Source organism: Stegostoma tigrinum, chromosome 2, assembly GCF_030684315.1.
Source record: "Stegostoma tigrinum isolate sSteTig4 chromosome 2, sSteTig4.hap1, whole genome shotgun sequence".
Lineage (NCBI taxonomy): Eukaryota > Metazoa > Chordata > Chondrichthyes > Orectolobiformes > Stegostomatidae > Stegostoma > Stegostoma tigrinum.
This window is the reverse complement of record NC_081355.1, coordinates 71,472,335-71,499,160: the sequence shown is the minus strand read 5'-3', so window position 1 is coordinate 71,499,160 and position 26,826 is coordinate 71,472,335. Positions and strand designations below refer to the sequence as shown.

Sequence of the window (26,826 nt, the reverse complement as noted above, 5' to 3'; positions counted from 1 at the left end):
AATATATTGAATCAATTAATAAATGTCTTCATTAGAGTTGAGTTTTTGTTTGTATGTATTTCCAATCTGTGATCACTGTGAGCACAATTCTAATTGAAAATGCATATTTGGAAAAATTACCTCTTTTAGTGTCATAAACTACTTAAATTTCAATCCCGATGGCCTCAAATTCATGGTGGTGGGGACAGGGGCTTTTTCCAGATTCCTATGCTTGTGGAATCTTCTGAAAAATGATGGTGAAGTAATTGCACTTGGTTTCTGGAATTTTGAGGTAGCCTTTTATAGGGAATAACCACTACCCGTCATTACATGTAAACTGACACTAAAGGACTACACCAGGAATAAATACATATGTTATACAGATAAACTTAATTACAGGTCAGTCACCCTCACTGGTGGGAAACTTCTAGAAACAAATATTTGGAATAGTTGTTACATTGATAGAAAATTGGTTCGTTTGGAAGAGCTAGCATGCATTTGTTGAGGATAAACGGTGTCCCCCTCCCATTCTCTTGACGACATGTCCATCATGGGCCTCCTGCACTGCCACAATGATGCCACCCGAAGGTTGCAGGAACAGCAACTCATATTCCGCCTGGGAACCCTGCAGCCATATGGTATCAATGTGGACTTCACCAGTTTCAAAATCTCCCCTTCCCCTACTGCATCCCTAAACCAGCCCAGTTCATCCCCTCCCCCCACTGCAGCACACAACCAGCCCAGCTCTTCCCCCCCCCCCCCCCCCCCCCCCCCCACCCACTGCATCCCAAAACCAGTCCAACCTGTCTCTGCCTCCCTAACCGGTTCTTCCTCTCACCCATCCCTTCCTCCCACCCCAAGCCGCACCCCCAGCTACCTACTAACCTCATCCCACCTCCTTGACCTGTCCGTCTTCCCTGGACTGACCTATCCCCTCCCTACCTCCCCACCTACACTCTCTCCACCTATCTTCTTTACTCTCCATCTTCGGTCCGCCTCCCCCTCTCTCCCTATTTATTCCAGTTCCCTCCCCCCATCCCCCTCTCTGATGAAGGGTCTAGGCCCGAAACGTCAGCTTTTGTGCTCCTGAGATGCTGCTTGGCCTGCTGTGTTCATCCAGCCTCACATTTTATTATCTTGGAATCTCCAGCATCTGCAGTTCCCATTATCTCTAACTAACTTGCTACAGTTTTTGAGGAGTGAGAGGATGGATGAGGGAGATGATATCGATATGGTCGATATGGATTTTCATAAGGTGTTCAGAACAGTATCAATAATGGACATGAGGAAAGTTACAACTCGTGAGGAAAAGAAAAGGACAGTAGTATCAGAAATAGAGTAATAGTTAATGGGTATTTTCGGGCTTAAGCAAAGTTTTGTTGAAGAGGCTAGTATTGGGACCCTTTCCTTTTCTGAAAAAAAAGGTTGATACAGATTATGGTACGCAGAGGACTGGTTCAAAGTTTGCGGAAACTGCAGTATTTTGGAGCATTATAAACTAAAATGAACAATGTAAAACGTAAAAGGACATTGGCATGCTGTTGAAGTGGACAGATTGGTGACAGATGGGGTTTAGTGGTGAAAAGTAAAACTTGATACATTTATTATCAAAAAGCTGGGGAGACAGTACAAACTATAGGACATTATTCCAAAGGGCATGTACAGATGTAAGTCATCAAAGGTGCCAGGACAGTGAAAGAGTATTTAAAAAAGTACACTAGTCTAACCCTCATTAATAGGGGCATAATGGACAAGAACAGGGAGGTTTTGTTCAACTTAGGTAAGATATTAGTTAGACCTCAGTTGGAGCATTGTGTACAGTTCTGGCACCATACTGCAGGAAGGATATGGACGCATTGGAAAGTTTGTGGAAAAGATTTGTGCAACTGTTTCTGAAAGTGGTTCTAGGGTAAGAAATTCCAATTTATAACAACAGATAGGAGAACTTGGGAGTGTTTTCAAAATCATGAGAGGTCTTGGCAGAGCACTTGATGAGAAATTGTTGCTACTCTGAAGAGGATTCAGAACTAGAGCATACAGTTTTAACATTTTTCTAAAGAAACAAATGTGAGATCAGAAATAAAGATCACATAGTGAGTATTAAGTTCTGAAACACACTGCCTGAAAGTGTGACAGGACAGGTTCCATTGAAACATTCAGGAGAGCATTGTGATTATTTAACTAGAAAAAGACAGTTGATGCTGATGCACTGGGCCAAATGGTCGTCTCCTGCATCATAACAATTCTGTGATTCCACAATTCTCCATACACTGAGAGCTCACATTGACCTTTTCATGGTCAGATTAGAAGCTGTTCTAGTGAGATAAACCATACAAGCCTCTAGTTGAACATTGCCACAGCCCTATGTCGTGCACTCTGGATGAAGACCCTAATTTTGAAACACATGCATTGTTTCAATATTAACAAAACTTGCATTTGTCTACAAAAATTGAGTTTAGAGCAATGGGTCAGGCTGGCCCCTACCACTTTCCATAGGACAACTAAGTTTTAAATTTTCCAAATTGATGGAATAGCTGAACATCAAAATCATATCCAGTTTATTCCCCTGCAGATTAGGTGTTTTCCAGGTGTCTCTGAAACTAAACACAAGCATTTAATATCACCACCGCTAGGCATGATCCTGGTGTGAATGCTGAAAATGGAGCAAGTTTCCTGTGTTTGTACCTCGCGGGTTATACTTGTACAGCACTGAGTTTTGACATAATTTATTGTTAATCCACCCAAGACATGTTATTGACATAACATCATAGCAGGTGGGACATTCCTGAAACTTCGGTCCCAAGCATAGAGACACAACCACAGTGCCACAAGATTTTATTGATTTTGTTTATCGCATCTAAATGCTACCAATTTAAAATGGTTTTGTATTATGGTGAATTTACATTGTATGCATCATGTAGATAACATGCATGTACTTTGAATAAGGACATGATCTGTCTCCTTAGTATTTAAAAACTAGTTGGGCTCATTTGGGCATCATCTAAAGGCTTAGGTTTAAGGTTGATCCAGAATAGTAATATTTAAAAATTAAGCAGTTAACCAGTGCTTTCATTTGAGTTCCATCAACTTTTTCAGTAAAGTTACTGTGCTTGAGTATGAACAATATAACTGATATACTTGTGGAGCACACCAGAAGGCAGTATTAGTTGTAGAGGTAACAAAGTGTAGAGCTGGATGAACACGGCAGGCCAAACAGCATCAGAGGAACAGGAAGGCTGACGTTTCAGGCCTAGACCCTTCTTCAGAAAAAGTTGTAGAGTAGATTGCAATCTAAGCCTTCAAGATGCCAACCTCAATTTTTTTTATTTATTCATTCATGAGATGTAGGCATCACTGGCTAGGCCAGCATTTATTGCCCAGAGGGCAATTTCTTAACTCAACCACATCGCTGAGTGTCTGGAGTCACATGTAGTCCAGACCCGTTAAGGATGGCAGTTTCCTTCCCCAAAGGACATCAGTGAACCTGAAGGGTTTTTCCAACAATCGCAATGGATTCATGGTTATTATACTCTAAATTCCAGGTGTTTTATTTATTGTTGAATTCAATTTTAAATTTAGTTCAGTTCCACCATCTGCTGTGGTAAAGTTTACCTGTGTGACATTTCTATCAGTAGCACTTGAGGAATTTGAAAAGTGCTGGACTTGTTGATTTTTGATGTGCTTTAACTTCTACTTCAGATTGTTCAATAGTTATCTTTGCTTGGATGTATATTACTTTTTCCTGCCTGTACTGTAAAGCCAAGTTCTAGAAAGGGAAAACGTCAGTTTAACATCTCAATGTAATTTCTTTGAAACGTGATTAGAGCACCAATGCTGCATAGCCTATTCAATATACTCTTATTGCCCATTTATACTTAACAGCGCATAAAGTTAGAGGGAAAAGAGTTCCAGTGGACTGCTTATGTACTGTCTTGATTTCTAGATTTGTTATTCTTTGTCAGTGCTACAAATCTGCATCCTTTGGTAGCTGCTGATCCACTGCCAAATCTTACCACTTTAGTATTAGTCTGGCCAAAACAAATTCCAGAGTTCTGGGATTGGTCCAGTTGAGAGAAAGATTGTTGCATTTTGACCTGATCACATCTTTGAACTGGTGAGTCTTAATTCTAATTAGCATTGACAAAAACTTCACGGAAAGGAAGATACAAGCTGAAAGAATTCTTTAGTTAGGAGCTTTTCCAGGATATGTTACCTTCCTAATAGTGATTGGTTAAAAGTTTAATATTTTCTGAAAAGAAAGTGCTTACTAGTATTCCATAAATGCATTTCAATCTGTAGAAAGTTTTTTTTTAAATGAGTCATGCCTGTTTTGTCCTGCATCTTGTTTGTGTTTTGCAGATGGACACGCTTGTAAATCCCCTGCGTAACTCAATGAGAAATGTTTCAAATGTTGTTAAGTCAATTCCAGACAGTCTGGCAGAAGGAATGACAAAAGTATCAGACAATATGGATAAGTTGGGACATGAACTTAAGCATACATTTTTGAAGGTATTCCAAAAACAAAAATTTGAATTTGCATGACACCTCTGTAAAACATGTTGGTATATGGCATTATCAAACAAAACATAGGTATTTTAGAGTGGTGAAATATAGGTCTTAAGTGTCATAAAGGAGAAAAGAGAATTAGAGACAGAGAAGCTAATTAGAAAACAATCAGGAGGTGATCCCATGGCCCCTTGAGTATGTTCTGATATTCAATATGATCATGGGTGATGGTCTTCAATATCACTTTGCTGTCTATTCCTAAATCCCTTCATTCCCTAAGAGATAAATAATTTATCTGCCTCAGCCTTGAATATATTCATCATAGGAATGTTTGACCCATGTTTCAAGGAGGTTAGTGTAAGAATAGGGAAGTCTTAATGCAGCTGTACAAGGTACTAGTGAGACCACATCTGGAGTACTATGAGCATAACCATCTGTGGTAGGGGTTCCAAAGGTGCATAAATACCCAAGTGAAGAAACTTCAAAATTTAGTTCTTTATTCTGAGATCGTGTCCCTGTTTTCTAAACTCGCCATCCAGAAGCAACAACCTCTCACTGTCTATCTTATCGTGTGCCTTCAGATTCTTGTATGTCACAATCAACGTCCTCATTCAACTGCAGCACCCATAAGGCCAATTTACTTGGCCTTTCATCTGAAGAGAATACTTTTATGCCAAGAACCAATCTCATAAATTATTTTTATACTGTCTCCAAGGCAAGTGTATCCCTTAGATATGGAGACCAAATCTGCGCACAGGGTTCCAGGTGTATTATTACCAGGGTCTTATATAATTGTAACAATCTTTCCTTTTGCTGAACTCAAGTCCCCCTTCCCCAATAAGCCTAACTTCCTGTTTGTTTTCCTTATTGTTTACATATCTGCATGTTAATTTTGTGTTCCTCGTATGAGTATACTTAAATCTTCCATAAGAAATTGGACTGGGGTCGGCCATTATCTGGCCCCTCAAACCTGCTCCACCATTCAATAGGCCTATGGCTGATCTGACATTCCTCATGTTCACTTTCCTGTGTTTTCCCTATAACTTTGGAATCTCCTACTGATCAAGAATCAATCTACTGCAGTCTTAATACTCACAGGGATTCTGCCCCTGCAGCTTTTCAGGTCAAGGAGTTTCAAAGACACTCAATCCTCAGAGAAGAAGCTCCACCTCATCTCCTTAAATCGGTACCTATTTATTCTAAGACTATGCTCTCTGTTTCTTGATTCTTCCATGTGAGGAAGTATTCTCTGAACGTTTGCCCTGTCAGGTCCCTTAAGAATCTAAATGTTTTAATCATTCTTCTTAACTCTAGTGAATGGAATCATAACCTGTTAAGTGTTTGCTCATAAGACATTTCATTCCCAACCAGGAATCATCCAAGTGAACCTTCTCAGAACTGCCTTCAATGAAATGATATCATTCCTTAAATAAGGAGACCAAAACTGCTCATAGTTCAGCAGAGGCGATGTCGCCAGCACATTGTATTTTGCAGTAAGACTTCCTTACTCCATACTCCAACCACCTTAAATAGGGCCAAGATTCGTTTAGACTTTTTGATTACTTGCTGCATCCGTGGGCTAGCTTTGTGTTTTGTGCACAAGTGCCCTCAAATCCCTTTGTGTTGCATCTTTTCTCTATTTAAGTAATATTCTTACTGTTGTTCTCATTCCAAAATGAACAATTTCACATTTCCCACATTATATCCTATTTTCTAACAACTTGCCCACTTATGTAACCAATCAATACCTCTCTATAAACTATATCCATTTCACAACTTCCATCTGTTTTGGTGTTGTCTGCAAGTTTGGCTACAGTACATTTGTCTCCTTCCTCCAAGTCAATATATATTGTAAACAGTTCCTGCATGTCAACATTCAAATGTTCCATTCCATTTTACACAACAGTTCTGTTTCTACAAAAAAAATCAAGTGATTAAGACAAACTTACAATGGAAATTTACCAACATTAAATCAGTATAATGCGGAATAACAGCGGTGCCCACTGGTACCTAAAGGTCTAGTTTCCCAGTGGACTCTGCACATACCCTCACCGTGGACACCCTAGTAGAGGTGTAATCATGGAAGAAGGACAAACAGCCATGTTACAACCCTCTCCATGAACCACTGCCTGGACCAATTGATAGTCACCTTGACCAAGACCAGGTCCATGAGATGGTTCTCTGATCTGCCTGGCCCCAGACTAAGTAGAGGTTGCCAAACAAAAACTCCGAAAGTAAACATGAGAAATATATGCTTCTATGTCACAAAGAATGTGTTCTCCCAAACTATGAATAGACTTAAATTTTTATTTGATGGAGCTGCAACACTCTCTGTCCCAGATCACCTGTGGAAAGAAGGAGAGCTCGCTCACAAAGTATCCATCACTGCAGATCTCTGCTGATGGATGGTAGAAAGTCTGAGTGGTGGACAGAGGTGACAGAGTAGACAGCATTCAGCAGTCGTCCAAAGAAGAAGTCTCTTGAAAAGCACAAAGATGGGGGGCGTTCAGTTTCTGGGGCCACTTTCAAATTCTGAATGGAGAAGAAGCCTACTGTAACTGGCGACCTTCTATCTAACTGTTAACCGTCTTAGCTTCCAAGATCAGGTACTTTCATACTAGTATGCCAGTTGGCAAAGTATTTTTCTAATCACTTTGACAAAGTGAATAATGTCATACTTCGTACATTGTTCTACATCTGATATGTTGTCACCCAGTCACTTAAACAGTCTCTACCTCTTCATATGAAGCCTTGTAGCACAGTGGATAGCTTCCCAGCCTCTGAGCCAGAGGCTGTAGTTCCAATCTCATCCTAGCAGTCAGTGGCCAAGAAAGATGTATTTGAGGGTGACCAAACATATTAAATAGCAACCTGTAAATCTTTACAATACATGCCAATTGCATGTAACAGTTCAAATGATTCTTGGTCTTGTTATATGATGCAAAGAGTATTGGGGCCTCAACCATCACTATCCAGCATTTTGTTTTGCATTAAATTTTGTTGCCAGCCTAATTAGTTTATATTTCAGTGGTATGGCAGCATCCCCTGAGAGCTATCATAGGTCTGTGGATCTGTTTCTACAGAATAGCAGGTCATTTTTATTTTCCAGAACTAGCCTCATCAACACTGGAGATCGCCCCTCCACTGTTTCACACCACATAGTACACCTCACTTCTACTTCCTTCCTGAGATTCTCAAACAGATTTTCCTTTCTCGACTTAATTTTTAGATAGAAAACTAAAAAGATTCCATAGATGCTGCCAGACCTACTGAGTACTTTCAGTGTCTTTCTTCAGATTTCTGTTCTGTGTAATATGTTCCTTTTGATTTATAGTTCCGTTTTTTTCTCGCGTTTTTTCTTGAACACATGTACTTGTGAACTTCCATTGCATTCACGCAGTTCTGCAGTCTAAAGAACTTTAGAGGATTAAAATCAGTGCACACATTTTCACTGCACCCATCCGATTTACAGTGTTAGAATTTGGCTAGCAAGGCCTGGGATTTTATTGGCTTTAGTCCCTGTAGCTTCTATTATATTTTCTCTGCTGCTATTATTTACTTTATTAACTTTGTCATTCCTTTCAGTCCCTCACCTGCTGCTATAGTTCTGCTCTCTTTCTGGTATCTACCTTTCACCGTAAAGACAAATATTTGCTAAATTTCTCTGCTCTTTCTTCAATGCCCATGATGATTTCTCCTGTCTCTGCCTGTAAGGAGACAATGTTTACTTAGTATTTTATTCTTGCCAGTTTTTCTTCATATTTTTGGCTAATTTACTCAGTTCTGAACATTTTTGTTAATGGTTTTATTACATAGGTTTCTAAAACTCCTGACAAACTTCTGCTTATTATTGTTTTTATGATGTATTTAATACTCTTCTTTGTTTTCCTAGTAAGCTACTGATAGATCTTTTTGCTGAATTTCTCTTTTTAAGTAATATAATTTTATTGAAAATTATTTAGACTGGTATTCCGAAGCTTTCAGGCCCTTACAGTTGAAGGCACATTAAGTAATATTGAAGCAATTTAAAATTAGGAATATAAAAGAAATCATAATTGGGAAATTGCTAACATTTCAGTTGGCAGACAGTTCTAAGGATGGAGGAGATTTCTTGCATCAAACAAAGCATGATGGTGGAAGATATTGTCAGTTGAAGTTGCTTACCGAGCTCGCTTGTTTTCGTTCAGACGTTTCATCACCATGCTAGGTAACATCATCAGTGAGACCTCCAATGAAACGATGTTGTCCTACTCCATTTGGAATTTATACTGTCTGGTCTGTTATGGTGAGTAGTGTCATTTCTGGTTCTGTTCTGTATGGTTTTGTATATGGGGTCCAATTCCATATGTTTATTGATTCCATCAGTTTATTGATTCCATCATGGGTTGAGAACCATACCTCTAGGAATTCCTGTGTGTGTCTATGTTTAGCTTGGGCTGTTATAGTTATGTTGTCCCAGTTAAACTGATGGCCTTCATTGCCTGAGTGTACTGATTTTAAGGAAAGTTCGTCATGTTGTTTTGTTTGTGACAGTTTCGATTAACAAAATTCCATGCAACAACTGCCGCAAGCATTATATTGGACAGACAGGAAGGAAACTAGCCACCAGAATACATGAACATCAGTTCACAGCAAAACGATAGGACAAACTTTCCTTAACATCAGTACATTCAGGTAATGAAGGCCATCAGTTTAACTGGGACAAGGTCACTATAGTTGCCTATGCCAAATGTAGAGACGATGAGAATTCTTAGAGGCATGATTCTCAACCCGTAATGCAATCAACAAACATTTAGAATTGGACCCCATGTACAAACCCATATAGATCAAAACTGGAAATAACACTACTCACCATAATGGACCGGACAGTATAAATTTAATGTGGTGTAGAAGAACATTGCTTCATTGGAGGCCTCACTGATGATATTACCTAGCATTGTGACAAAACATCTGCATGAAAACAAGCCAGCTCAGTGAGTAAGTCAACATACTCACCCTCGACCCAAGTTATAAATCTTTGCTAAAACTTTAAATTGTCAGTTGAAAATTATAAATATTTTTTTCAATTTCACTTTAAGTTTGTAATTTAGATAATATTAACATACTTCAATGACTTTTGATGCAGGTTCCTCCGTTAAAGCCAGAAGAAGATAGTGAACATGTTCGTGTTTCTGCCCACCTGGATGATAATGTGCGTTACTTTTTATTTTAAATGTTTATCGGTGTTGGAAATCAGCCGATGCTGAGTTTTTATTAACACTTGCTATTGCTTTTTCACTTTGAAGGGTCTTGCTTTGCATTTGAGAGTAACCGATTTTATTTAGTTATATTGTTGTTAATGCTTTGCTGCTGAATGACCATTTGCATCCATTGCGATCTGATAAAAGTACTTAATAGGTTTTGGGATATTAAGAACTGCTGATGCTGGAGTCTGAGGTAGCACTGTGGAGCTGGAGAAACACAACAGGCCAGGCAGCATCAGAGGAGCAGGAAAATTGACGTTTTGAGTTGGGACTCTGCTTCAGAAATCGGGGAAATGGAAGGGAGCTCTGAAAGAAATAGAGATAGGCGGGTTGGGGCTGATGAAAGTAGGTGGAATGGTGAGAGGTAAGTGCAGATCGGCAGTGGTGAGGCTTGGTCAGTGAGGTGGGTGGGGCGGATAGGTGGGAGAGAAGATGAACAGGTTGTGTCAGGTCAAGGAGGTGGAGATAAGAGGGAAGTTTGGTCATAGGATGTGGCCAGGGGTGGGGGAGGTTTTGAAACTGGTAAAGTCCACATTGAGACCATTTTGTTGTAGGCTCCCAAGGTGGAATATGAGATGCTGCTCCTCCAGTTTCCAGGTGGCGTCATCGTGACACTGGAGGATGCCCAGGATGGACATATCATTCAGGGAGTGGGAGGGGGTGTTGAAATGGTTTGTGACTGGAAGGTGTTGTCATTTGTCATAAACAGAGCATGGGCACTCTACAGAGTGGTCTCTGGCCCTCCACTTCGCCTTGCCAATGTAGAGGAGGCCATGTCAGGAGCAGCAGATACAGTGGACCACATTGGTGGATGTGCAGGTGAACATCTGTTTGATGTGTAAGGTTTTTTGGCTCTTTGGTTGGAGGTGAGTGGGAGGTGTAGCACATCCTGTAGTTGCAGGGAAAGGTGCCGGGTGTGGTGCGTCTAGGAGGGACGGTGGAGCAGACGGAGGAGTTAGAGAGAGTGGTCCCTACGAAAGGCAGATAGGGGTGGGGAAGGAATTGTATCTTTGGTTGTGGCGTCAGATGGCAGAAGTGGTGGAGAATGATATATTGAATACAGTGTTTGGTGGGGTGATGTGTGACGACAAGGGGGATTCTGTCTTTGTTTTTGTTGCAGGAGGGGAGGGGATGTGAGGGCAGAGGTGTGGGAAAAGCAAGAGATGCGGTTGAGAGCATTTTTGACCACCAGAGGGGAGAAGTTACAGTCCTTGAAATAAGACAACATCTAGGATGTGCAGGAGTGGAACGCCAAATCTTGGGAGCAGACATGGCAGAGGCGGAGGAATTCACATCTTACATCTCTAGGCCTGTATGTAATTTCCATTTATAATTACATTTTTTATTTCCTAAAACAGGTTGATGACAACATTCCTCTCAGAGTTATGCTGCTGCTTATGGATGAAGTATTTGACTTAAAAGATAAAAATCACTGGTTAAGAAGAAATATCAAAAACTTACTTCAGCAGCTTATCCGAGCAACTTATGGGGACACAATCAACAGGTTTGATTAAACTAAGCTGTCCAAATTAATACAACATCTTTTGCTATAAGTTATGCTATAGTCTAAAATTTGCCAGTCATTTAGTGATATGAACTAAAATTGGAATGCAGGTATACCAGTTTCATTTGCAGAAAGTTTGACCCATTCTGAGATGAGGTATCTTCTAGTGGAAGGATGTAACTGCTTTACACCCAGAAATAGCATTATCTGTATCGAGAAGTAAACTTGCTCCAGATTCAGAAAATTTCAAATTGCTGGTGATGTTGACATCTTGTCTCTTTTGCGGATCCCCCAGCCTTACTTAAAGAGGCTGCCCAGGGATTGTTGTGATCTCAGTAAAGAACAGTAATGTATTTAGTTCTTAAGAGCCTGAAAATCCAGATGCATACTAAAAAGAAGTAAGCTGTAAGGTTTGAAATTTAAAACAAAATAATCTTACTACAACATCAGAAAACTTGCAATGTATCCTAAATAGTCAGTTACATTATTTTAGAAGTGCCAAGAGCAAAATTGCTCATACTCATACTTGATTTTCTTTCAATACTTTCATGACTTATGCCTCTTAAAAACTCAAATACATTAGTTAGAAATTTGATGATTAACCACTTGACCTGAATGTTGATTCATAGATTTGTATAAGGATTGAGATTTCCACTTACTTCCAGCATGGTTGTCCTTTCAAATCTACTCCATTGGTCGTTTCATGAGTGTAGACATGTCTATTCAGAAAAGGCCTTGCTACCATCTTGTGTGTTGCCACCTCATTCGAGAACTTTCCTTTTCCTGTTATTCTCTTACTGTGGAGTCTTGCATCTGAAACTTTGTCACTTTCTGCTTAGCTTCGGTATTCCAGTTGTTTGACAAATTGTTCGTAAAGACCTTCAATTACATAGACTTCTACATCCTTTTGCTAGCACAGAAAATTGCACTGATCTCTGACACTCACCTTGTTCTGAAATTGTACTTGAAACCAGAGGCATACCCACAATCTACTCTCCCCTTTAATTAACCTGTTGATTCTTTATCTAAAGTATATTTCTGAGGTGACTTGCTCACATATTCAAGTACTGGATGGAAGCAAGGTGCTTTTCTAGAAATGAACGTAGTTCTTAAAGGGCCATCACAAGATGAACTTCATGAAGACGAACTTGAGGAGCCTCTTGAATAAATATTCTGAAATGTATCTTTGAACAGCCAACAAGTTTTGCCTTCAATTTTGATACTTTATCACTTCTAGAAAAATTGTGGACCATGTTGATTGGATGACTTCACCAGAGCAAGTTGCAGAAACTGTAAAACGATTCAGGTAAGCAATTTTTAAAAAGTTACACATGCTTCATGAAATTATTTTTTACCAGTTTTAAAATAATTTGTAACTTTTGTCCACAGAGATTCCTTCTGGCCTAATGGCATCTTAGCAGAAAGTGCACCACGCAGGGAAAAGGCTATAAGAATGCGCTCAAGGGTGGCTGCTAAGACTAAGATGCTGGTGATTATGCCAGGTAAATGACATTTGTTCTTATTTCTAAATAAATCCTGTATTTGCGTTACTGTTTCATGATTCAGATTAAAATCAATGAGCATTTATTGTAACCTAGCTCTGTCTCTTTCACCAATAGAAGTGATATCATATGCTACTAAATTATGCTTAATCCAAATGTGCAGTAGGATTTTTTCTGTTTCTCATATCAGTACTGTGCTGTATTGAGTATCTGTAAACTTATTTGAAACATGACATGAAAAGGAGACTTTTCCAAATTTCTGAACTGAATTAGAATCCAAAAATTTAAGGAACAAGAACCAATCCACCATACTATTCAGTCATCAACCTCTATTTCTTGGTATGAGCTGATAGGACGGTGATTGCAGAAGACAGAAGATGCGTCCTGCATCTGATTAGTAAAAGTATAATGTAAAACTACTTCTGGACACTTTGTAGAAATAAAAGAAGAATGTCACCCAGCATCAATATCCCTTCCTTGATATGCAGTGAGATTTCTTTTCCCCAAGTTCTAGTTTTATTTCAACATGCAATGGGTTGCATGACTGACATGTTTAAATGATCTCACTAATGTAGATATTTAAAATTTTATGATCTTGTACTACTTCTTTGAGACAACTTCTTCTGATATGTGTTTTTCAGATGAACTAAAACATATCATTGGTGCTGAAACAACACGCAAAGGCATTTTACGAGTCTTTGAGATGTTCCAGTATAACCAGTTAAACCGAAGATTGGTCTATGTGTTTCTGGAAGGCTTCCTAGAAACCCTTTTTCCCCAGTACAAGTTTCGTGAGCTCTTCATCAAATTGCATTCACGATCACAGCGAATGCAAAAATACAAGCAGAAGTCTCAGCCAGTTCAAGTTGCTTCCTGTCAAAAGAGGTGACACTTCCAGCATGAAAACTGTGCCGTGTGGATTCGGTCTTGTGCACCTGCCCTATCATGTTACAGCAGTTTCTCTGGGGCTCTGAAACATACACAGCTGCAGTTATGATGCCATCTTTTTGTGCCAGCCTCTAGAGCCATGACTCATTGGCTTACTTCAGATGATGTTTGTCTGCTGTTTTTGATTTATTTTAATGCACTTTTCCCTCATAATATTCCTGTGTATCATAATTGTTTTGTATTTATTATAATGTCTTCAGAGCTCATTGAGAAAATGTGATTAATTCGTAATGGAAGAGCTGTAGATGCATGGTCAATCTGCTGCATCCCATAGCTGTCTCCTTGTGTCTAGTTATCATCAAAACCAATTATGCAGCCACTGAATCATCTCTCAGACAGGTAATGGTAATAGCAGTATTGCTTAAGGTTAGGGCAAAGCACAATTATGATTTTGCATTGAATGAACTAATGTTTATCCGATTTGGAAAGCAAATGATGAATTCAGCACAAATCAGCATTTTTGTTTGAGAAAATGTGATGGCTGATGGGCATCGGTTTCAAAAAGGACAGCATTAAGAGAGTACAAATGTGTTCAATTATTTGTCCGCAAAAAGCCCAAGTGAACATCTTTTGTAGCAGAAATAATATTCTGGGTGTTTTAACTGATGTGAATTTGATCTAGTGTCTCAAAAACTAGGTCACTAATCTGAGAGAACCACAAGAATAGGTTGTATTCCACACACTGCCTGCACTTGTCAAAACAGCTGACTAAAGCAATCTTTTTTTTAGTTGCATACGTGTCTGTGCTTGGTCCATAAGTCAAGGAGTTACTGAGCCGTGTATTTTCATACAACCGTAAAGCCTCCAGAGATTATTGTAAATTTTAATGTACAGAGATTTTAATGTACTTTAAAGTTGGGTGTGTCCAAGATAACAAGTGAGTGCTCTGATTAGGATTGATCAGATTAATGTTGCCACTGTAGCAAATATAATTTGAGATTAGCCTTAAACGTCTTGTTTAAAAATAGTTTTCTCATTTTAACCCGACCAGATTGTTTCCAAAAACTGGCTTTCACTTGTGTATTGGTAAATATTTCCACAGAAATAAGTGCCCATTTCTGTAATTGTCAGGAAGCTATGATCTGTAAAATGTATTGTGCATATTACCAAATCTTACTTCTGACAGACATCTTTATGGAAACTAATTTAAATGGGCCCCATCCATAGACTTTATACTGAGATTTTAATTTTGTGCAATATTTCTTTAGCATATGTGCATTTAAATAAATTGTATAATGAAAAGTTTTAAATGTTTTGAAACGTATGTTTAACAGTCGTCTTAACCCAACAACATGCATTCTGTTGTTGATGCATTAGTTTATTTAAGGACTTGTTTTAAAAGTCTAGTCACTCCTTGTAAAACTCACTTGTCATGGATGAAATTTCCTCATCCGAGCACAGCTTGTAAACTACAGGGGGATCTTAAGAGCACATGGTAAATAGCTATTAATGAATTTGTGCATTTCATTGTACAGTGTCAACAGTGTGCCTAATTGTACTGTCGTTTTTTTTTCTTATTTCTGAAAGAACAAATGTCAATCAGAATGTCGTGGTGGTTTTTAATAGACTGAAGACGAACTCTAAATTTTTGAGTTTGCATTACGCTATTAAAATGTTCAATAGAACAGATGAAGAAAAGTATCACACTAAATAAAGTATTAACTGAAATATGACTTTAAATTGTGTTCATTCATATCAAGTTCCCCGTTGTTATATAGTGAGAAGTTGAATGTTTGAGTGAGTCTAGGATAGGAGAGACTTTGGAGTGCAGCAGCCACTCCCTCTTGAAGACATGCTATCTCTTTAATTGCATGGCATCTTCAAGTTGCTGGGTGTGCTGAACCAGAATGTGGAGGATAATGGAGATAATGTCCCTGGTTATCAGGCTGTAGCATGTTTCAATGTGTAGTGAAGTGTGCTCACCCCTCATTTGCAGGGTTTGATACCAATTCCTCTTTTGAGATCTAATAGCGTTCTGTTCCCAATGTTGAGCCTTTCCACCAGGAATCCTGCACCCCGCTGCTGGTGGTCACAGTGGCTGCCTTATAAAAGCAAAGGTGGATGCCAAAGGACTAGGGTCAATGCCAAGCCCAGGAACAATAGCACCTAGCTTAGGGATAAGTCACAGCAACAGTGCCTCTCAGTGCGTGAGAAGCCCAGAGATTTTTGGCCTCCACTCCATTTCCTCGGGTGAGTGAGGCTCTATATGGCCCACGACACACTGCTGGAGCTATGCTGGATACTGGAGCAGGACCTGAGGGTTGCAGGAGTGGGAGGCCATCCTTTTTCTGCCGGCTGTGTAGGTGATAGCCTCTGTAAAACTTATTGCAAATGTCTCCTTCCATGGGACAGTGGGTGATCTGAATAGGATCTCTATCATGCACCCATAAATCCCTCAGGACAGTGACCAACGCAGTCTGTGCAAAATCACAGGTCCATTTCCCATTGACAAGGTCAGTGCTGCATCCCAGGCAGTAGGATTCAGAAACATTGCTGGCTTCCCCAGGTGCAGGATGTTATTGACTGTATGCGTGGCACTGAGAGGGTTGTATCACAAAGCTGCAGAATTCATGAACAGGGAGGGGCTATTTGGATTCATGTGTAGGTGATCTGTGCTTCCTGTTTCGACTTCCTGGAGGTGCATGCTGACTATCCTGGCAGCTGCCACAATTCCTACATCCCAGAGCATTCATGTACCTGCTGAGTTTGAGGGTTAGATGCCTAACAAGTTTGGTTACTGGATGATGAGAGATACCAACTGTGAGACTATTGCAAAACCTGCTGACAGATGCGGAGCACAGGTACAATCTGACCCACGCGATGTTGAAGATGTGGTTCTTCTGTTCGGATGGGTATTGGGTCAGGGAGAGGAGTGGTGGTTTCCAGCATAGTCCAAACTACATATGCCATATTCTGGCGTATGTGTTCTGCACAGTTGAAGTAGGCAGCGATGCAATCTCTTAAATGCTGAGGACCTGGAGAAATGGGGAGCTACTGAATAGGAGGATGAATCACATCTTACCCATAATGGAGCTCAGCTGCATCAGACACTACAAACCACGCAGGACATCATTGACAACCAAAGAACAGAAATTAATGGAGAAACGAGGAGGTCAGGCAGCATCTGTGAACAATGATGTTTCAATTTCAGTGACCATTCTTTAGAACTCAACGGTAACATTATTTTCTCTTCATAAACCTTCAGGCTTGACATGCCCAGCAACTTGAAAAGGCCATTGCCAGCTAAGTAGCCAGAATGTTTGTTTCAAAAGGGAGTGCCTGCTGCTCCCCGGTCTCTCCTATCCTAAACTCAGTCAAACATTCAACTTCTCACTCCATATGTACAGCTTATCGTTACAATTACAGAACAGGTGATAAAGCAGTGGTCTGTTCACACAACTTGGAAGCTGCATGAATAATGGTTCACCATTGGCTTTTTGCAGTGTCGTTGCTGTTAACTGTGAGCTTTGAGGAGATGCCCAAATTCAGTTTGCAAGGACCAGTGGCATGGTGCCAGTTGCTTCTAACCAGGGTCAGATTCCTAAATACCTTCACACTGCATGCATAATAAATAATTGAAAAGTGCCACGAGACCCGTTGAATTTCTCCAGCAATTTATATTTTTTTTCAGATCACCAGCATCTGCGTTTTTAATTTTATATTAGTGAATTCTTTGGCACCTACTTCCAGTAGTTGAGAGCTGGTACAGCAGACCATCATGGATTGGTAAATATTCATTGGTCATGGTGCCACTATTTTGTCTGCATTCACATTTGCTTTCTGTAAATAAAGTCTCATCTTTGGAATCATCCGATTGCTTGCATTTATATGATGTTCCCGTATTGGACAATGACAGACTTTGGGTCGACTGCGGACATTGGAGATATAGAGTGTGTTTGGATGTGAAGTAACTATGATGGGTGAAGTGAGAGATTTGGTGATGATGCAGCAATAAGATTAAGAAAGTGAGTTTTTTTTTGTCTGCAGTGGAGTGTCAGCCATGACACCTATGTGCCTAGGGCAGCATGGCTTTATGGCTGTTGTGCCATGACATTACTGGTGAGGGGCAATGCCCAATTGAAAGGCTTCTGTGCACCCAGACCTGTGTTGGTAAAGATGGCATAGTGGGATGCTGGTCTTTCACTGAGTACCTGCTGAATGGCAAGTTTTTCAGGAGCTGTACATATCAAAAAGCTTTTGGAATTGGACACGAGGGATACCATAGCAGCAGGGTAGATGGTTAATGAGACTATTTTGATATGACATGGCAAGCAAATTTGGTTAGGCCTTCCAGCGCAAATCCTAATCAATAAAAGCCCAATACAACTCTGGCTTGGCCAAGAGAAAGTAAAATTCAGCCCATAACCACAAAAGGAGCAACATCATGGATCAGCTGCATAAAATAAATTAATCCTTCTTGACTGCCGTGCCAAAGCAGTTCAAAACTAACGGTAATAGATGCCATAAGTCTGCTTTGCATGGTATCTTATCAAATGCTTTTGCATCTAATTAAACTATGTCCACTACATTTTCTTTAAAGTCTGCTTCTCCAAAGAATTCTAAGATTAATGAGGCCTTGTTGATTTACCCTTACTTATTCATGTTTTAGTGCTTAATTATTTCATGCCATAAATACTATGCTTATCCTTGCCCCTTTTTGTTTTGAAGAGAGACATGACTAATTCCTCTACGTCAAATTCTCTTTCCAAAGGTTGTTATTTTTGGAAGATTATATTCAAACTTTCTTCTATTCCTGTTCTAGTTTCCTTAATGCAAACCATTAGATTCCAATGAGTTTCCCACATTTATGTGCTAAATGTAGTTGTTTTTGATTGAATTAATTATTAAATTGCTTACCTCCTATTGTTCTCTTGTATCTTGGCTGAAAATTTGTTCCTGCGTATGCTCATTGACTCTTATTCCTGTCTTTACTATCTTCTTACTGTAAAACAACTGTAGAAAATCTTCTGGTTTGTTTTTGAAATAAGTCTGATTGTTGATTACAAAGAAATCAGACAATTGGTCTTTAAAAATATGAGAGTTTTAAAGATAATAAAATGTGAGGCTGGATGAACACAGCAGGCCAAGCAGCATCTCAGGAGCACAAAAGCTGACGTTTCGGGCCTAGACCCTTCATCAGAGAGCTCTCTGATGAAGGGTCTAGGCCCGAAACGTCAGCTTTTGTGCTCCTGAGATGCTGCTTGGCCTGCTGTGTTCATCCAGCCTCACATTTTATTATCTTGGAATCTCCAGCATCTGCAGTTCCCATTATCTCTGATAGAGTTTTAAAGATCCAGGTTACACCTTATGAGATGGTTGAGAAATATTATGTGAAAACTGATAAAATATAGGGTGCAATGTGAGTTAAAGAAACTAGATAAAGATTTGCATTTAGAGTTAAAAGTTACCAGACCTTTATCTCTGTTTTGAAAGCTATGCAGACTGACTATCCATTTAAAGGATATAAATCAGAATATGTATGAATAATTTGTAGCCAACTTTCTTTAGTCATGTAATCAAAGCATATTTGACTGGAACAGGGGAAAATAATATTTTAGTTTTCAGATAAATTTTCAGGAGTCTAGTTCTTTTGAACTAGTAAAGCAGCTAGCATTGTCAATATAGTCCTGAAAAATTTAATACAGATGGCAAAGTTATCAAACTTGCAGAATGATTGCAGTTGATGCTGTAGATTTTTCACTCTATCCATAAACTGAATTTGTGTGATGTTGAACATCGACGTCAATTGAATGGTTAAATATGTTGGCAGCCACGGAGTTTATCTGTGACAGCTTTTTTTTTTGATGGAATGCAATTGGCAATGAAATTTCATTACACTGGGTCTCATCGTAACTGAGGCATTTAACCTTAGAACATTACATGGACTGTTCCCACAGTACTCTTTCTGATTGAGGCAATGCTGTCACTGTTACATCAGCACTGCCTACATTAGAAACAGCCACTTGTGTGAAATCAATCACTTGTATTAATCTGCAGTTTAATTAGATTCAGGGTAATATGAACTGATGGTTGACATTTTGTTGAAATTTCTACCTTGGGATGCCCTTAAAACAGGGTTAAGGGGGACAATTGGAATTTTGGTAACAAAAGTACTAAGTACATAATGTCTCAAAGTAGCAGTAAACTGGAAAGAAATCTGAGTTAACTGACTGCAAGGTGATGTATTTTGCATCCGCCTGCTTTGAACCAAGAAGAGTTTGACCTAGATGATGACCCGACTTTGTAATCTCCTACTTAATAACAATTTTCTTGCTTTCCAAAATGCCTTGACAATTTATTGCCTTTTCATGCCTCATCTTCAATTGAGGTTTACGGTAGCCAGTCTCAAGTGAGCTCTTTTTCCTCCTCTCAGTTCTGAGAACCACCTTCATACAGTAGCCAATTCAGCTATTTTGAGGTTGGTGGCAATGCCAGCTTTACATTTCTTGTAAACTGCTCATTGCATCTGTCAGATGAGAATTCTCCAGAAGTTCACACAATCAGCTGCTGCTTTTATCTGTTGTACCCGATGCCTGTTTATAGAACATTAGTTCACAGATTACGATTTCATTTTTTTTAAAAAGTGAACATTGGAAATTTGAGTTTGCCAAATTTTTTGAGTAAATTTATGTGATTTTCTAAGCAATAGACAATAATCAGACCATATTGAGGAATTATTGTGTTAATATTTATGAGAAAGGGAACTGACTGGTGCCTTGGCTTTAACACCACTTTTATCATTTTTTATTAGTTTCAAATTAGCATATAAAGGTGATAAGATTTAGGAGCAGGAATAGGCCATTCAGCCCATTGAGTCTGTTCTGCTATTTGGCCATTGGCTGATACATTTTGCAAACCCATTCTCCTGCCATCTCCCAGGAAATCTTGATACTCTTACTAATCCACAACCTATTTGTCTCTGACTCCAATGCATTCAGTGACTTGGCCACCATAACCTTCTGTGGCCATGAGTTCCACAGATACATATTCTCCTCATCTTAGTTCAAGAGGCTTGTCCCTTGACTCTGAAGCTTTGCCCTCTGGTCCTAGTCTCTTCTACTTGTGGAAATCTTTTCTCCACATCCATTCAATCTGAGCGTCTTAATATTCTGTAGGTTTCAATCAGATTCTTCTGCATCCTTCTAAACCCCCAGTACAGACCCAGAGTCCTCAAATGACACTCATATGACAAGACCTTCATTCCCAGGATCATTTGTGTGAACTTTCTCTGGATCCTTCCGAGGCTGGCGCATCCTTCCCTATCTATGGGGCACAAATGTGCTCAGTGTTCCAAATGGGGTCTGACTAGAGCCTTTTATAACCGCAGGAGTATATCTCTGCTCTTGTATTCTAGCTCCCTCCAAAATGAATGCTAACATTATATTTGCCTTCCTAACTGGCAAAATCCCTTTGTGCTTCCGATGGCCAAAGCTATTTAGAAATAGTCTCGCCTCAGTTTTTGTTTAATCATATTGTGGTGGCTGCCCCTTAGGGATTCCTTCACCTTAAGTTCCCTAATCAAGCCTGCCTTTTTATACAGCATCAATTCAGGAAATGTCTGTACCCTAAGGTGCTTTGCCGCGATCTACTCCAAGAACCCATCTTGAGGACATTTCACATTCCATTTCTTGGGATCTGCTACCAACCTAATTTTCCCAGTCCATCTGAAGATTGAAATCCCTGATAACAATTGTAATAGTGCTTTTTGTATCTCCTAATTATTTTCCTCCCCACATCCTGCCCACTGCTAGGAGGCCTGTATGTAACTCCAATCAGGTTTTTTTTCCTTTAAGATTCCTCAACTCTACCCATACAGACGCTATGCCTTCCAATCCTTTACCACTTCTTGCTATTTCTTACTACCAAGGCAACCCCTTCTCCCAACCTTCTGCCTGTCCTTTCGATAAGATGTGTATCCTTAGAAATCTAATTCCTAGCCCAGATTCCCTTGCAGCCCCATCTCTGTGATGCCACAACATTTTACCCACCAATTTTGATCTGTAATATAAACTCTTTTACAATGTCTCGTATACTGCATGCACTTCAACACAGCGCCCTCATGCATGCATTGAGTGTCCCCTTTTCATAGTTGTCACCTTATTGGCTATGTCTGAAGTTAAGATTCCCAACCCATTCCATGCTCTGTTCTATTTATTAGGCCATTCAGCCCATTGTGTCTGTTGTGCCATTTGGTTATGGCTAATACATTTCTCAATCCTGTTCTCCTTTCTTCTCCTGGGAAATCTTGATCCTCTTACTAATCAAGAATCTCTCTGTCTTAGACTTAAATGCACTCAATTATTTCGCCTCCATAGTGTTCTGTGACAATGACTTCCACAGATACACATCCTCCTCATCTTAGTTCTATAGGCTCGTCCCTTGACTCTGAGGCTCTTCCCTCAGGTTCTAATCTCTTCTTCTCGTGGAAACTTTTTCTCCATGTCCATTCAATCTGAGCCTGTTAATATTCTGTGCGTTTCAATCAGATTTCCACCCCCACCATCCTTCTAAAGCCCCTGTACAGAACCAGAATCCTCAGCTGTCACTCATATGAATGGAAACTTTCATAATCACCCTCGAGCCCTCCTCCCAATTTTGACGAGTTTAAAGTCCTTGTGACACCCCATTTAGCCTTTCCACTAGAATCCTGGTCCCCGATGGATTTAGCTGGAGCCTGTCCGAATGGCATAGTTCCTGTCATAATAGTGATGCCAGTACCCCATAAAATAGAGCCCCTCTTTTCACACCACTCATTTAGCCACATGTTTACTTCCCTAATTTTTGTATCCTGCCAATTTGCAATATTGCTATAATGCAATTGGAGAAATGGACAATGGCATTAAGGTACAATGTTCTTGCAAAGTATAGATGGCTGTTTATCCCAATTAACAAGCAAAGTGTCCCCTCTGAAAGTCTCAGTGCTGTCAGCTGCTTTGTAACTGTTATATTTTTCTTCAAATTATACTTCAATTTAACCATATTTGCTTAAGACACTATTTATTTACCTTTAAAATAAGACTTAAACAGTCTCTCTTCAGCAATGTAATTTCTCCTCTCTGAGAATTAAGTTCCTTCCTTCACCTTAACTGCTCACCGGGTAAAGGTATCATGTGGTTTTGACACTCAGCCGTGTGAATTAAGAATTACTCAAAGGATTTAGAAAATCCTATTTTTTGACATCTGTATTCACTAATAAATATGCATGGAGTCAAAAAAAATCTGTTGATTAATACCTGTAGAAACTTAGCTTCTGATTTTTGCCTTTGCCAGTAACTTAATTATTTTAAAAAGTTTAATTTCAGGATCCTAGTTCCTAAGAGTTTGAAAACTGCTGAATTGATGATGTGCCAGGACTGTATAATCAATCCATTGCTGTATGATCTTGAATGGATTTATCTGTATATACAAATCTCCCACCATCAACATCCTGGGTATTACCATTGAACAGGAATTGACCTGGACTGGCCATATAAATACTGTCACGATATCAAAAGTTCAAAAGTTTATATTTGTGCAGTGATTACCTTACCAAAGTTTTTCCACCTTTTACAAGGCACAAGTCAGAATTGTGACTGAATACTCCCTGCAGGCTGAGTGCAGCTGGAACAACTTTTTCTATCCTGGATCTGCTTGATTGGCATCTCATCCACAAACATCTATTCCTTCCAACACTAATGTTTGGTATTGGCAGTGTGTACTATCTACAAGGTGCACTGCAGAAATTCACCATAGCTCCTCACACATCCATATAACCACCACCATCTCAAAGGACAAGGGGGCAGATAATTTTATGCGACGGCCCCTCACTTTCAGTGATTTGTACTTTGCATAAACAGCTCTTGCATAAAACATAAACTTTTATGATCTGTAATACATAACCTGAAAGGGTGATGGTATCATAGTCAATAGTGACTTGAAGGGGATTCAAGGATGTAAAGCACAGTGCCATGGAGAAAGAGGGGGTAGCCAGTGAAACAAAGTGGCTCTGAAAGAGAGAGCACAGTATTATAGAATTCACTAGTTGCATAATTAGTGATCTTGCTTGTCGCAAGAGTGCAGTACGGTTCCAGTGCAAACCAGAGTGTACCAGGCTAAAGGACAGCTAGAGCTCTTCACTTTGAAAACTATCTTGTGTCTGAGTGTGTGCAACATATAAGTGTAGGATTAGGATTGGCTTTATTGTTTTGTACAGTAAGAGTTAATGCTGATGTTTGCTGCCCAATTCTGTATGCAAAGAATGGCCACTTAAGCAGAAGTGCTGTTACACAATGTAATTATCTTTTCCAACTTCAACTTCTTTCATTTGCAATGTGTAACACTCTTAATTGTCAAGAGATATGTCAGTTATAGGTCACATTTTTAATATACATTTCATGTTGGAACACATAGCCCGAGAATGCTTCTGTATATGTTCTGGTGTTTCTGCAAATGGAGGCAAAAGGATCTTAGATAGTGGCCTTTCCCCTTGTGCAACAGGCAACAACCAGAAAAGCCACTGTTCAAACTGTGTTTCGCACATTTTCTTTACAGATTGGTTACTCCAATGGCCTTTGATTTGATTATGGTGTAGATTGATACCAACAGCATAGATTCTCAATCCCTTATCAGCAGGAGACGTTTATGAAGGTCTTGCCATGCTCTAAATGGTTCTCTCAGGTAATCGCCTACCTATAGCTGACCTGCTACACATGATGCTGACACTTCACTTCATTTTAAAAGTAGAAAAGAAAGTTAATTCCTCAAACTGCCACCATTCACCTTGATCTGATTGCAATATATCCATAAATGGTTTTGCATTGCACATATTAACATTCTAGTTACATTTATAGCAAATACTTGGCATTCACTGTAATCAATGACATTATTTAAAGTTAATGCAGTTTTTTAAAATCTGGTTTTAGGTTGAACGCCTCTGTTCAGTTGACCAGGATGACCCTGAATGCCCAGTCACTTGTTATTTCAATTCTCTGTCTCATTGCCCTTCTGAGCTGCCTATCTATAACATCCCATCTTACTCTAATATAACTTAATAGAAGCTTAGGAATAACATGCCATATGTTTATCGAGCACTTTCAGCTTTCTAGACTCAATCTTAACTTTAATAATTTCAGACAATAACTATTACCATTGTTTTCATATGGTTGTCAGCTACTGACAATACTCTATAATTATGTACAGTTCCTCAAGACTGTCTTTTGCTTTTTCTGTTACTTTTGCCTTTCACCATTAGCATTTTTTGTCACTCAATCATTTCTCCCTCCAACCGTACCATAGATCTTCACTTTAGATCTTCACTTCATTTCTGCCCTGTCCTTTCCATACTTCCACCCTTTGCTTCTTCCATACTTGCTTGAAACTTGCAGGTACCCTTTCAGAGACTGTGGCTGGCGGTTAGATTGGGTAAGTGTACCATTGAGGATTAACTGAGAAGCTATCTGGAATTTTCCGGGTAGCAGATGTACCCTCATAATGGCTGAAGACTGGCAGATGAATTGAAGCAGCCTGTCAGTAAAAGATGGTTTGAGAGGACTAGTCAGAGTGCATTTCACACCTCACTGAATGCAACTGCATCCCAAATTGCCGTAAACACATAGTGACAATTATAAGAGGGTCACAGCACCTCTGAAGGACTGTCACTTTCAGGCACCCTGGTGTTACTCTGCTTACATAAATACCTCCCACCTTTTTGATGGAGATGTCAATCTAACAGTGCTAGAGATAATGGGAACTGCAGATGCTGGAGGATTCCAAGATAATAAAATGTGAGGCTGGATGAACACAGCAGGCCAAGCAGCATCTCAGGAGCACAAAAGCTGACGTTTCGGGCCTAGACCCTTCATCAGAGAGCTCCTCTCTGATGAAGGGTCTAGGCCCGAAACGTCAGCTTTTGTGCTCCTGAGATGCTGCTTGGCCTGCTGTGTTCATCCAGCCTCACATTTTATAATCTAACAGTGCCGTTGGATTGCCCAGCAGTGTTTGTGAATTCCTCACCTGCATTTACAGCAGGATCAGGATACAGAAATGAAAATTTGACCTCTTATCGCTATTTCTCCACAAATGCTGCTTGACTATTTTTCAATTGGTCAATCTTACTTCTATTACGAAAGCATATCTGGAAGTATGTATATTTATTTGTGTTCTTAGAACCAAATTTTAACATTTGACTAAGTTCAAGTTAGTTTAATATTTTTCACACAGAACGAACCTGAGCTAAAAGTCACCATGGTCTGGTGACTCTAAGGCTAAGCAAGCACAATTAAACATGTAAAAGAACTGTAGATGCTGAAAAGCAGATAAAAACAAAAACAGACAGTTCTGAGGAAGCGTCACTCAACCTGAAATGTTAACTCTGAGTTCTCTGCACAGGTTAAGCTTTTCCAACAACCAAAAAATATCACTGCCACAAATATCATCTGCAACATCTCACTCTCCCTTGTGAAAACCAAAGCATGTGATACTCATTACTACTCTGTCCACTCAGCAAATAGAAGTTCCCAACATGTAAGCATAAGATGACCTGTGTCAACGGCAATACATCTCCCTTTTCTGTTGAGATCAAACTGTACATTTGCAGTAGTTTAAACTAGTCTTGTTAAAATATTTCAGTAGTCACTTTGTGTTACCAGAGATATACAAATGGAGTGTACAGTAGTTACCAACAGAGGAGAACTGAAGACTTTACTGTGTATCGCCTGTATAAAGGTTGAGACTAACACTACATTTGGAGGGTATTTAACTACTTTACAATCACCTTGTTTTGAAAGGGCAATATAATTTTACAGAAACAATATGCTGAAAAACAAAGCAAAATAGAGATGGAACTTTCTCCAAAATCAAAGAGGTTATGTATTGATGCCTGTGATTGCATTATCTCTTACTTTCTGTTTCTGCCTTAGAATCACTCAAACTTAAAGTGCAGAAAAAAGTCAATCAGTTTGTTTCTATCCCGACATTTTAGAAAAGCAACTTTGGCCAAGTCCTCGGTGCCCACTTTTTGTCTGAATTTTTTTCAGTTTCTCATCCTTCAATCCTTGTCGTTTTTAAAATTATTGATGGAATCCTTTCCTGCCAGCTTTTTGGGTCGTGTTCCATTCCAGATCCTGACACCTGAGAGAAATAAGATTCTCATTTCTAGATTTCTTGA

The 26,826-nt window shown here is 39.5% G+C and overlaps 1 protein-coding gene across 3 annotated transcripts in view; it reads left to right on the top strand.

Moving 5' to 3' along the window:
* Window positions 1-15,350, top strand: part of snx13 (sorting nexin 13) — a 184,043-nt gene extending 168,693 nt beyond the window's left edge. For all 3 annotated transcript variants that reach the window (XM_059654543.1, XM_059654549.1, XM_059654551.1), the window contains exons 21-26: window positions 4,339-4,488; window positions 9,611-9,676; window positions 11,087-11,232; window positions 12,470-12,538; window positions 12,622-12,734; window positions 13,376-15,350. In XM_059654543.1, coding sequence (XP_059510526.1) covers window positions 4,339-4,488; window positions 9,611-9,676; window positions 11,087-11,232; window positions 12,470-12,538; window positions 12,622-12,734; window positions 13,376-13,623 — 792 coding nt within the window. In that variant the 3' untranslated portion in view covers window positions 13,624-15,350. The remainder of the gene's footprint in view (window positions 1-4,338; window positions 4,489-9,610; window positions 9,677-11,086; window positions 11,233-12,469; window positions 12,539-12,621; window positions 12,735-13,375) is intronic.
* The last annotated feature ends 11,476 nt before the right edge of the window (window positions 15,351-26,826 follow it).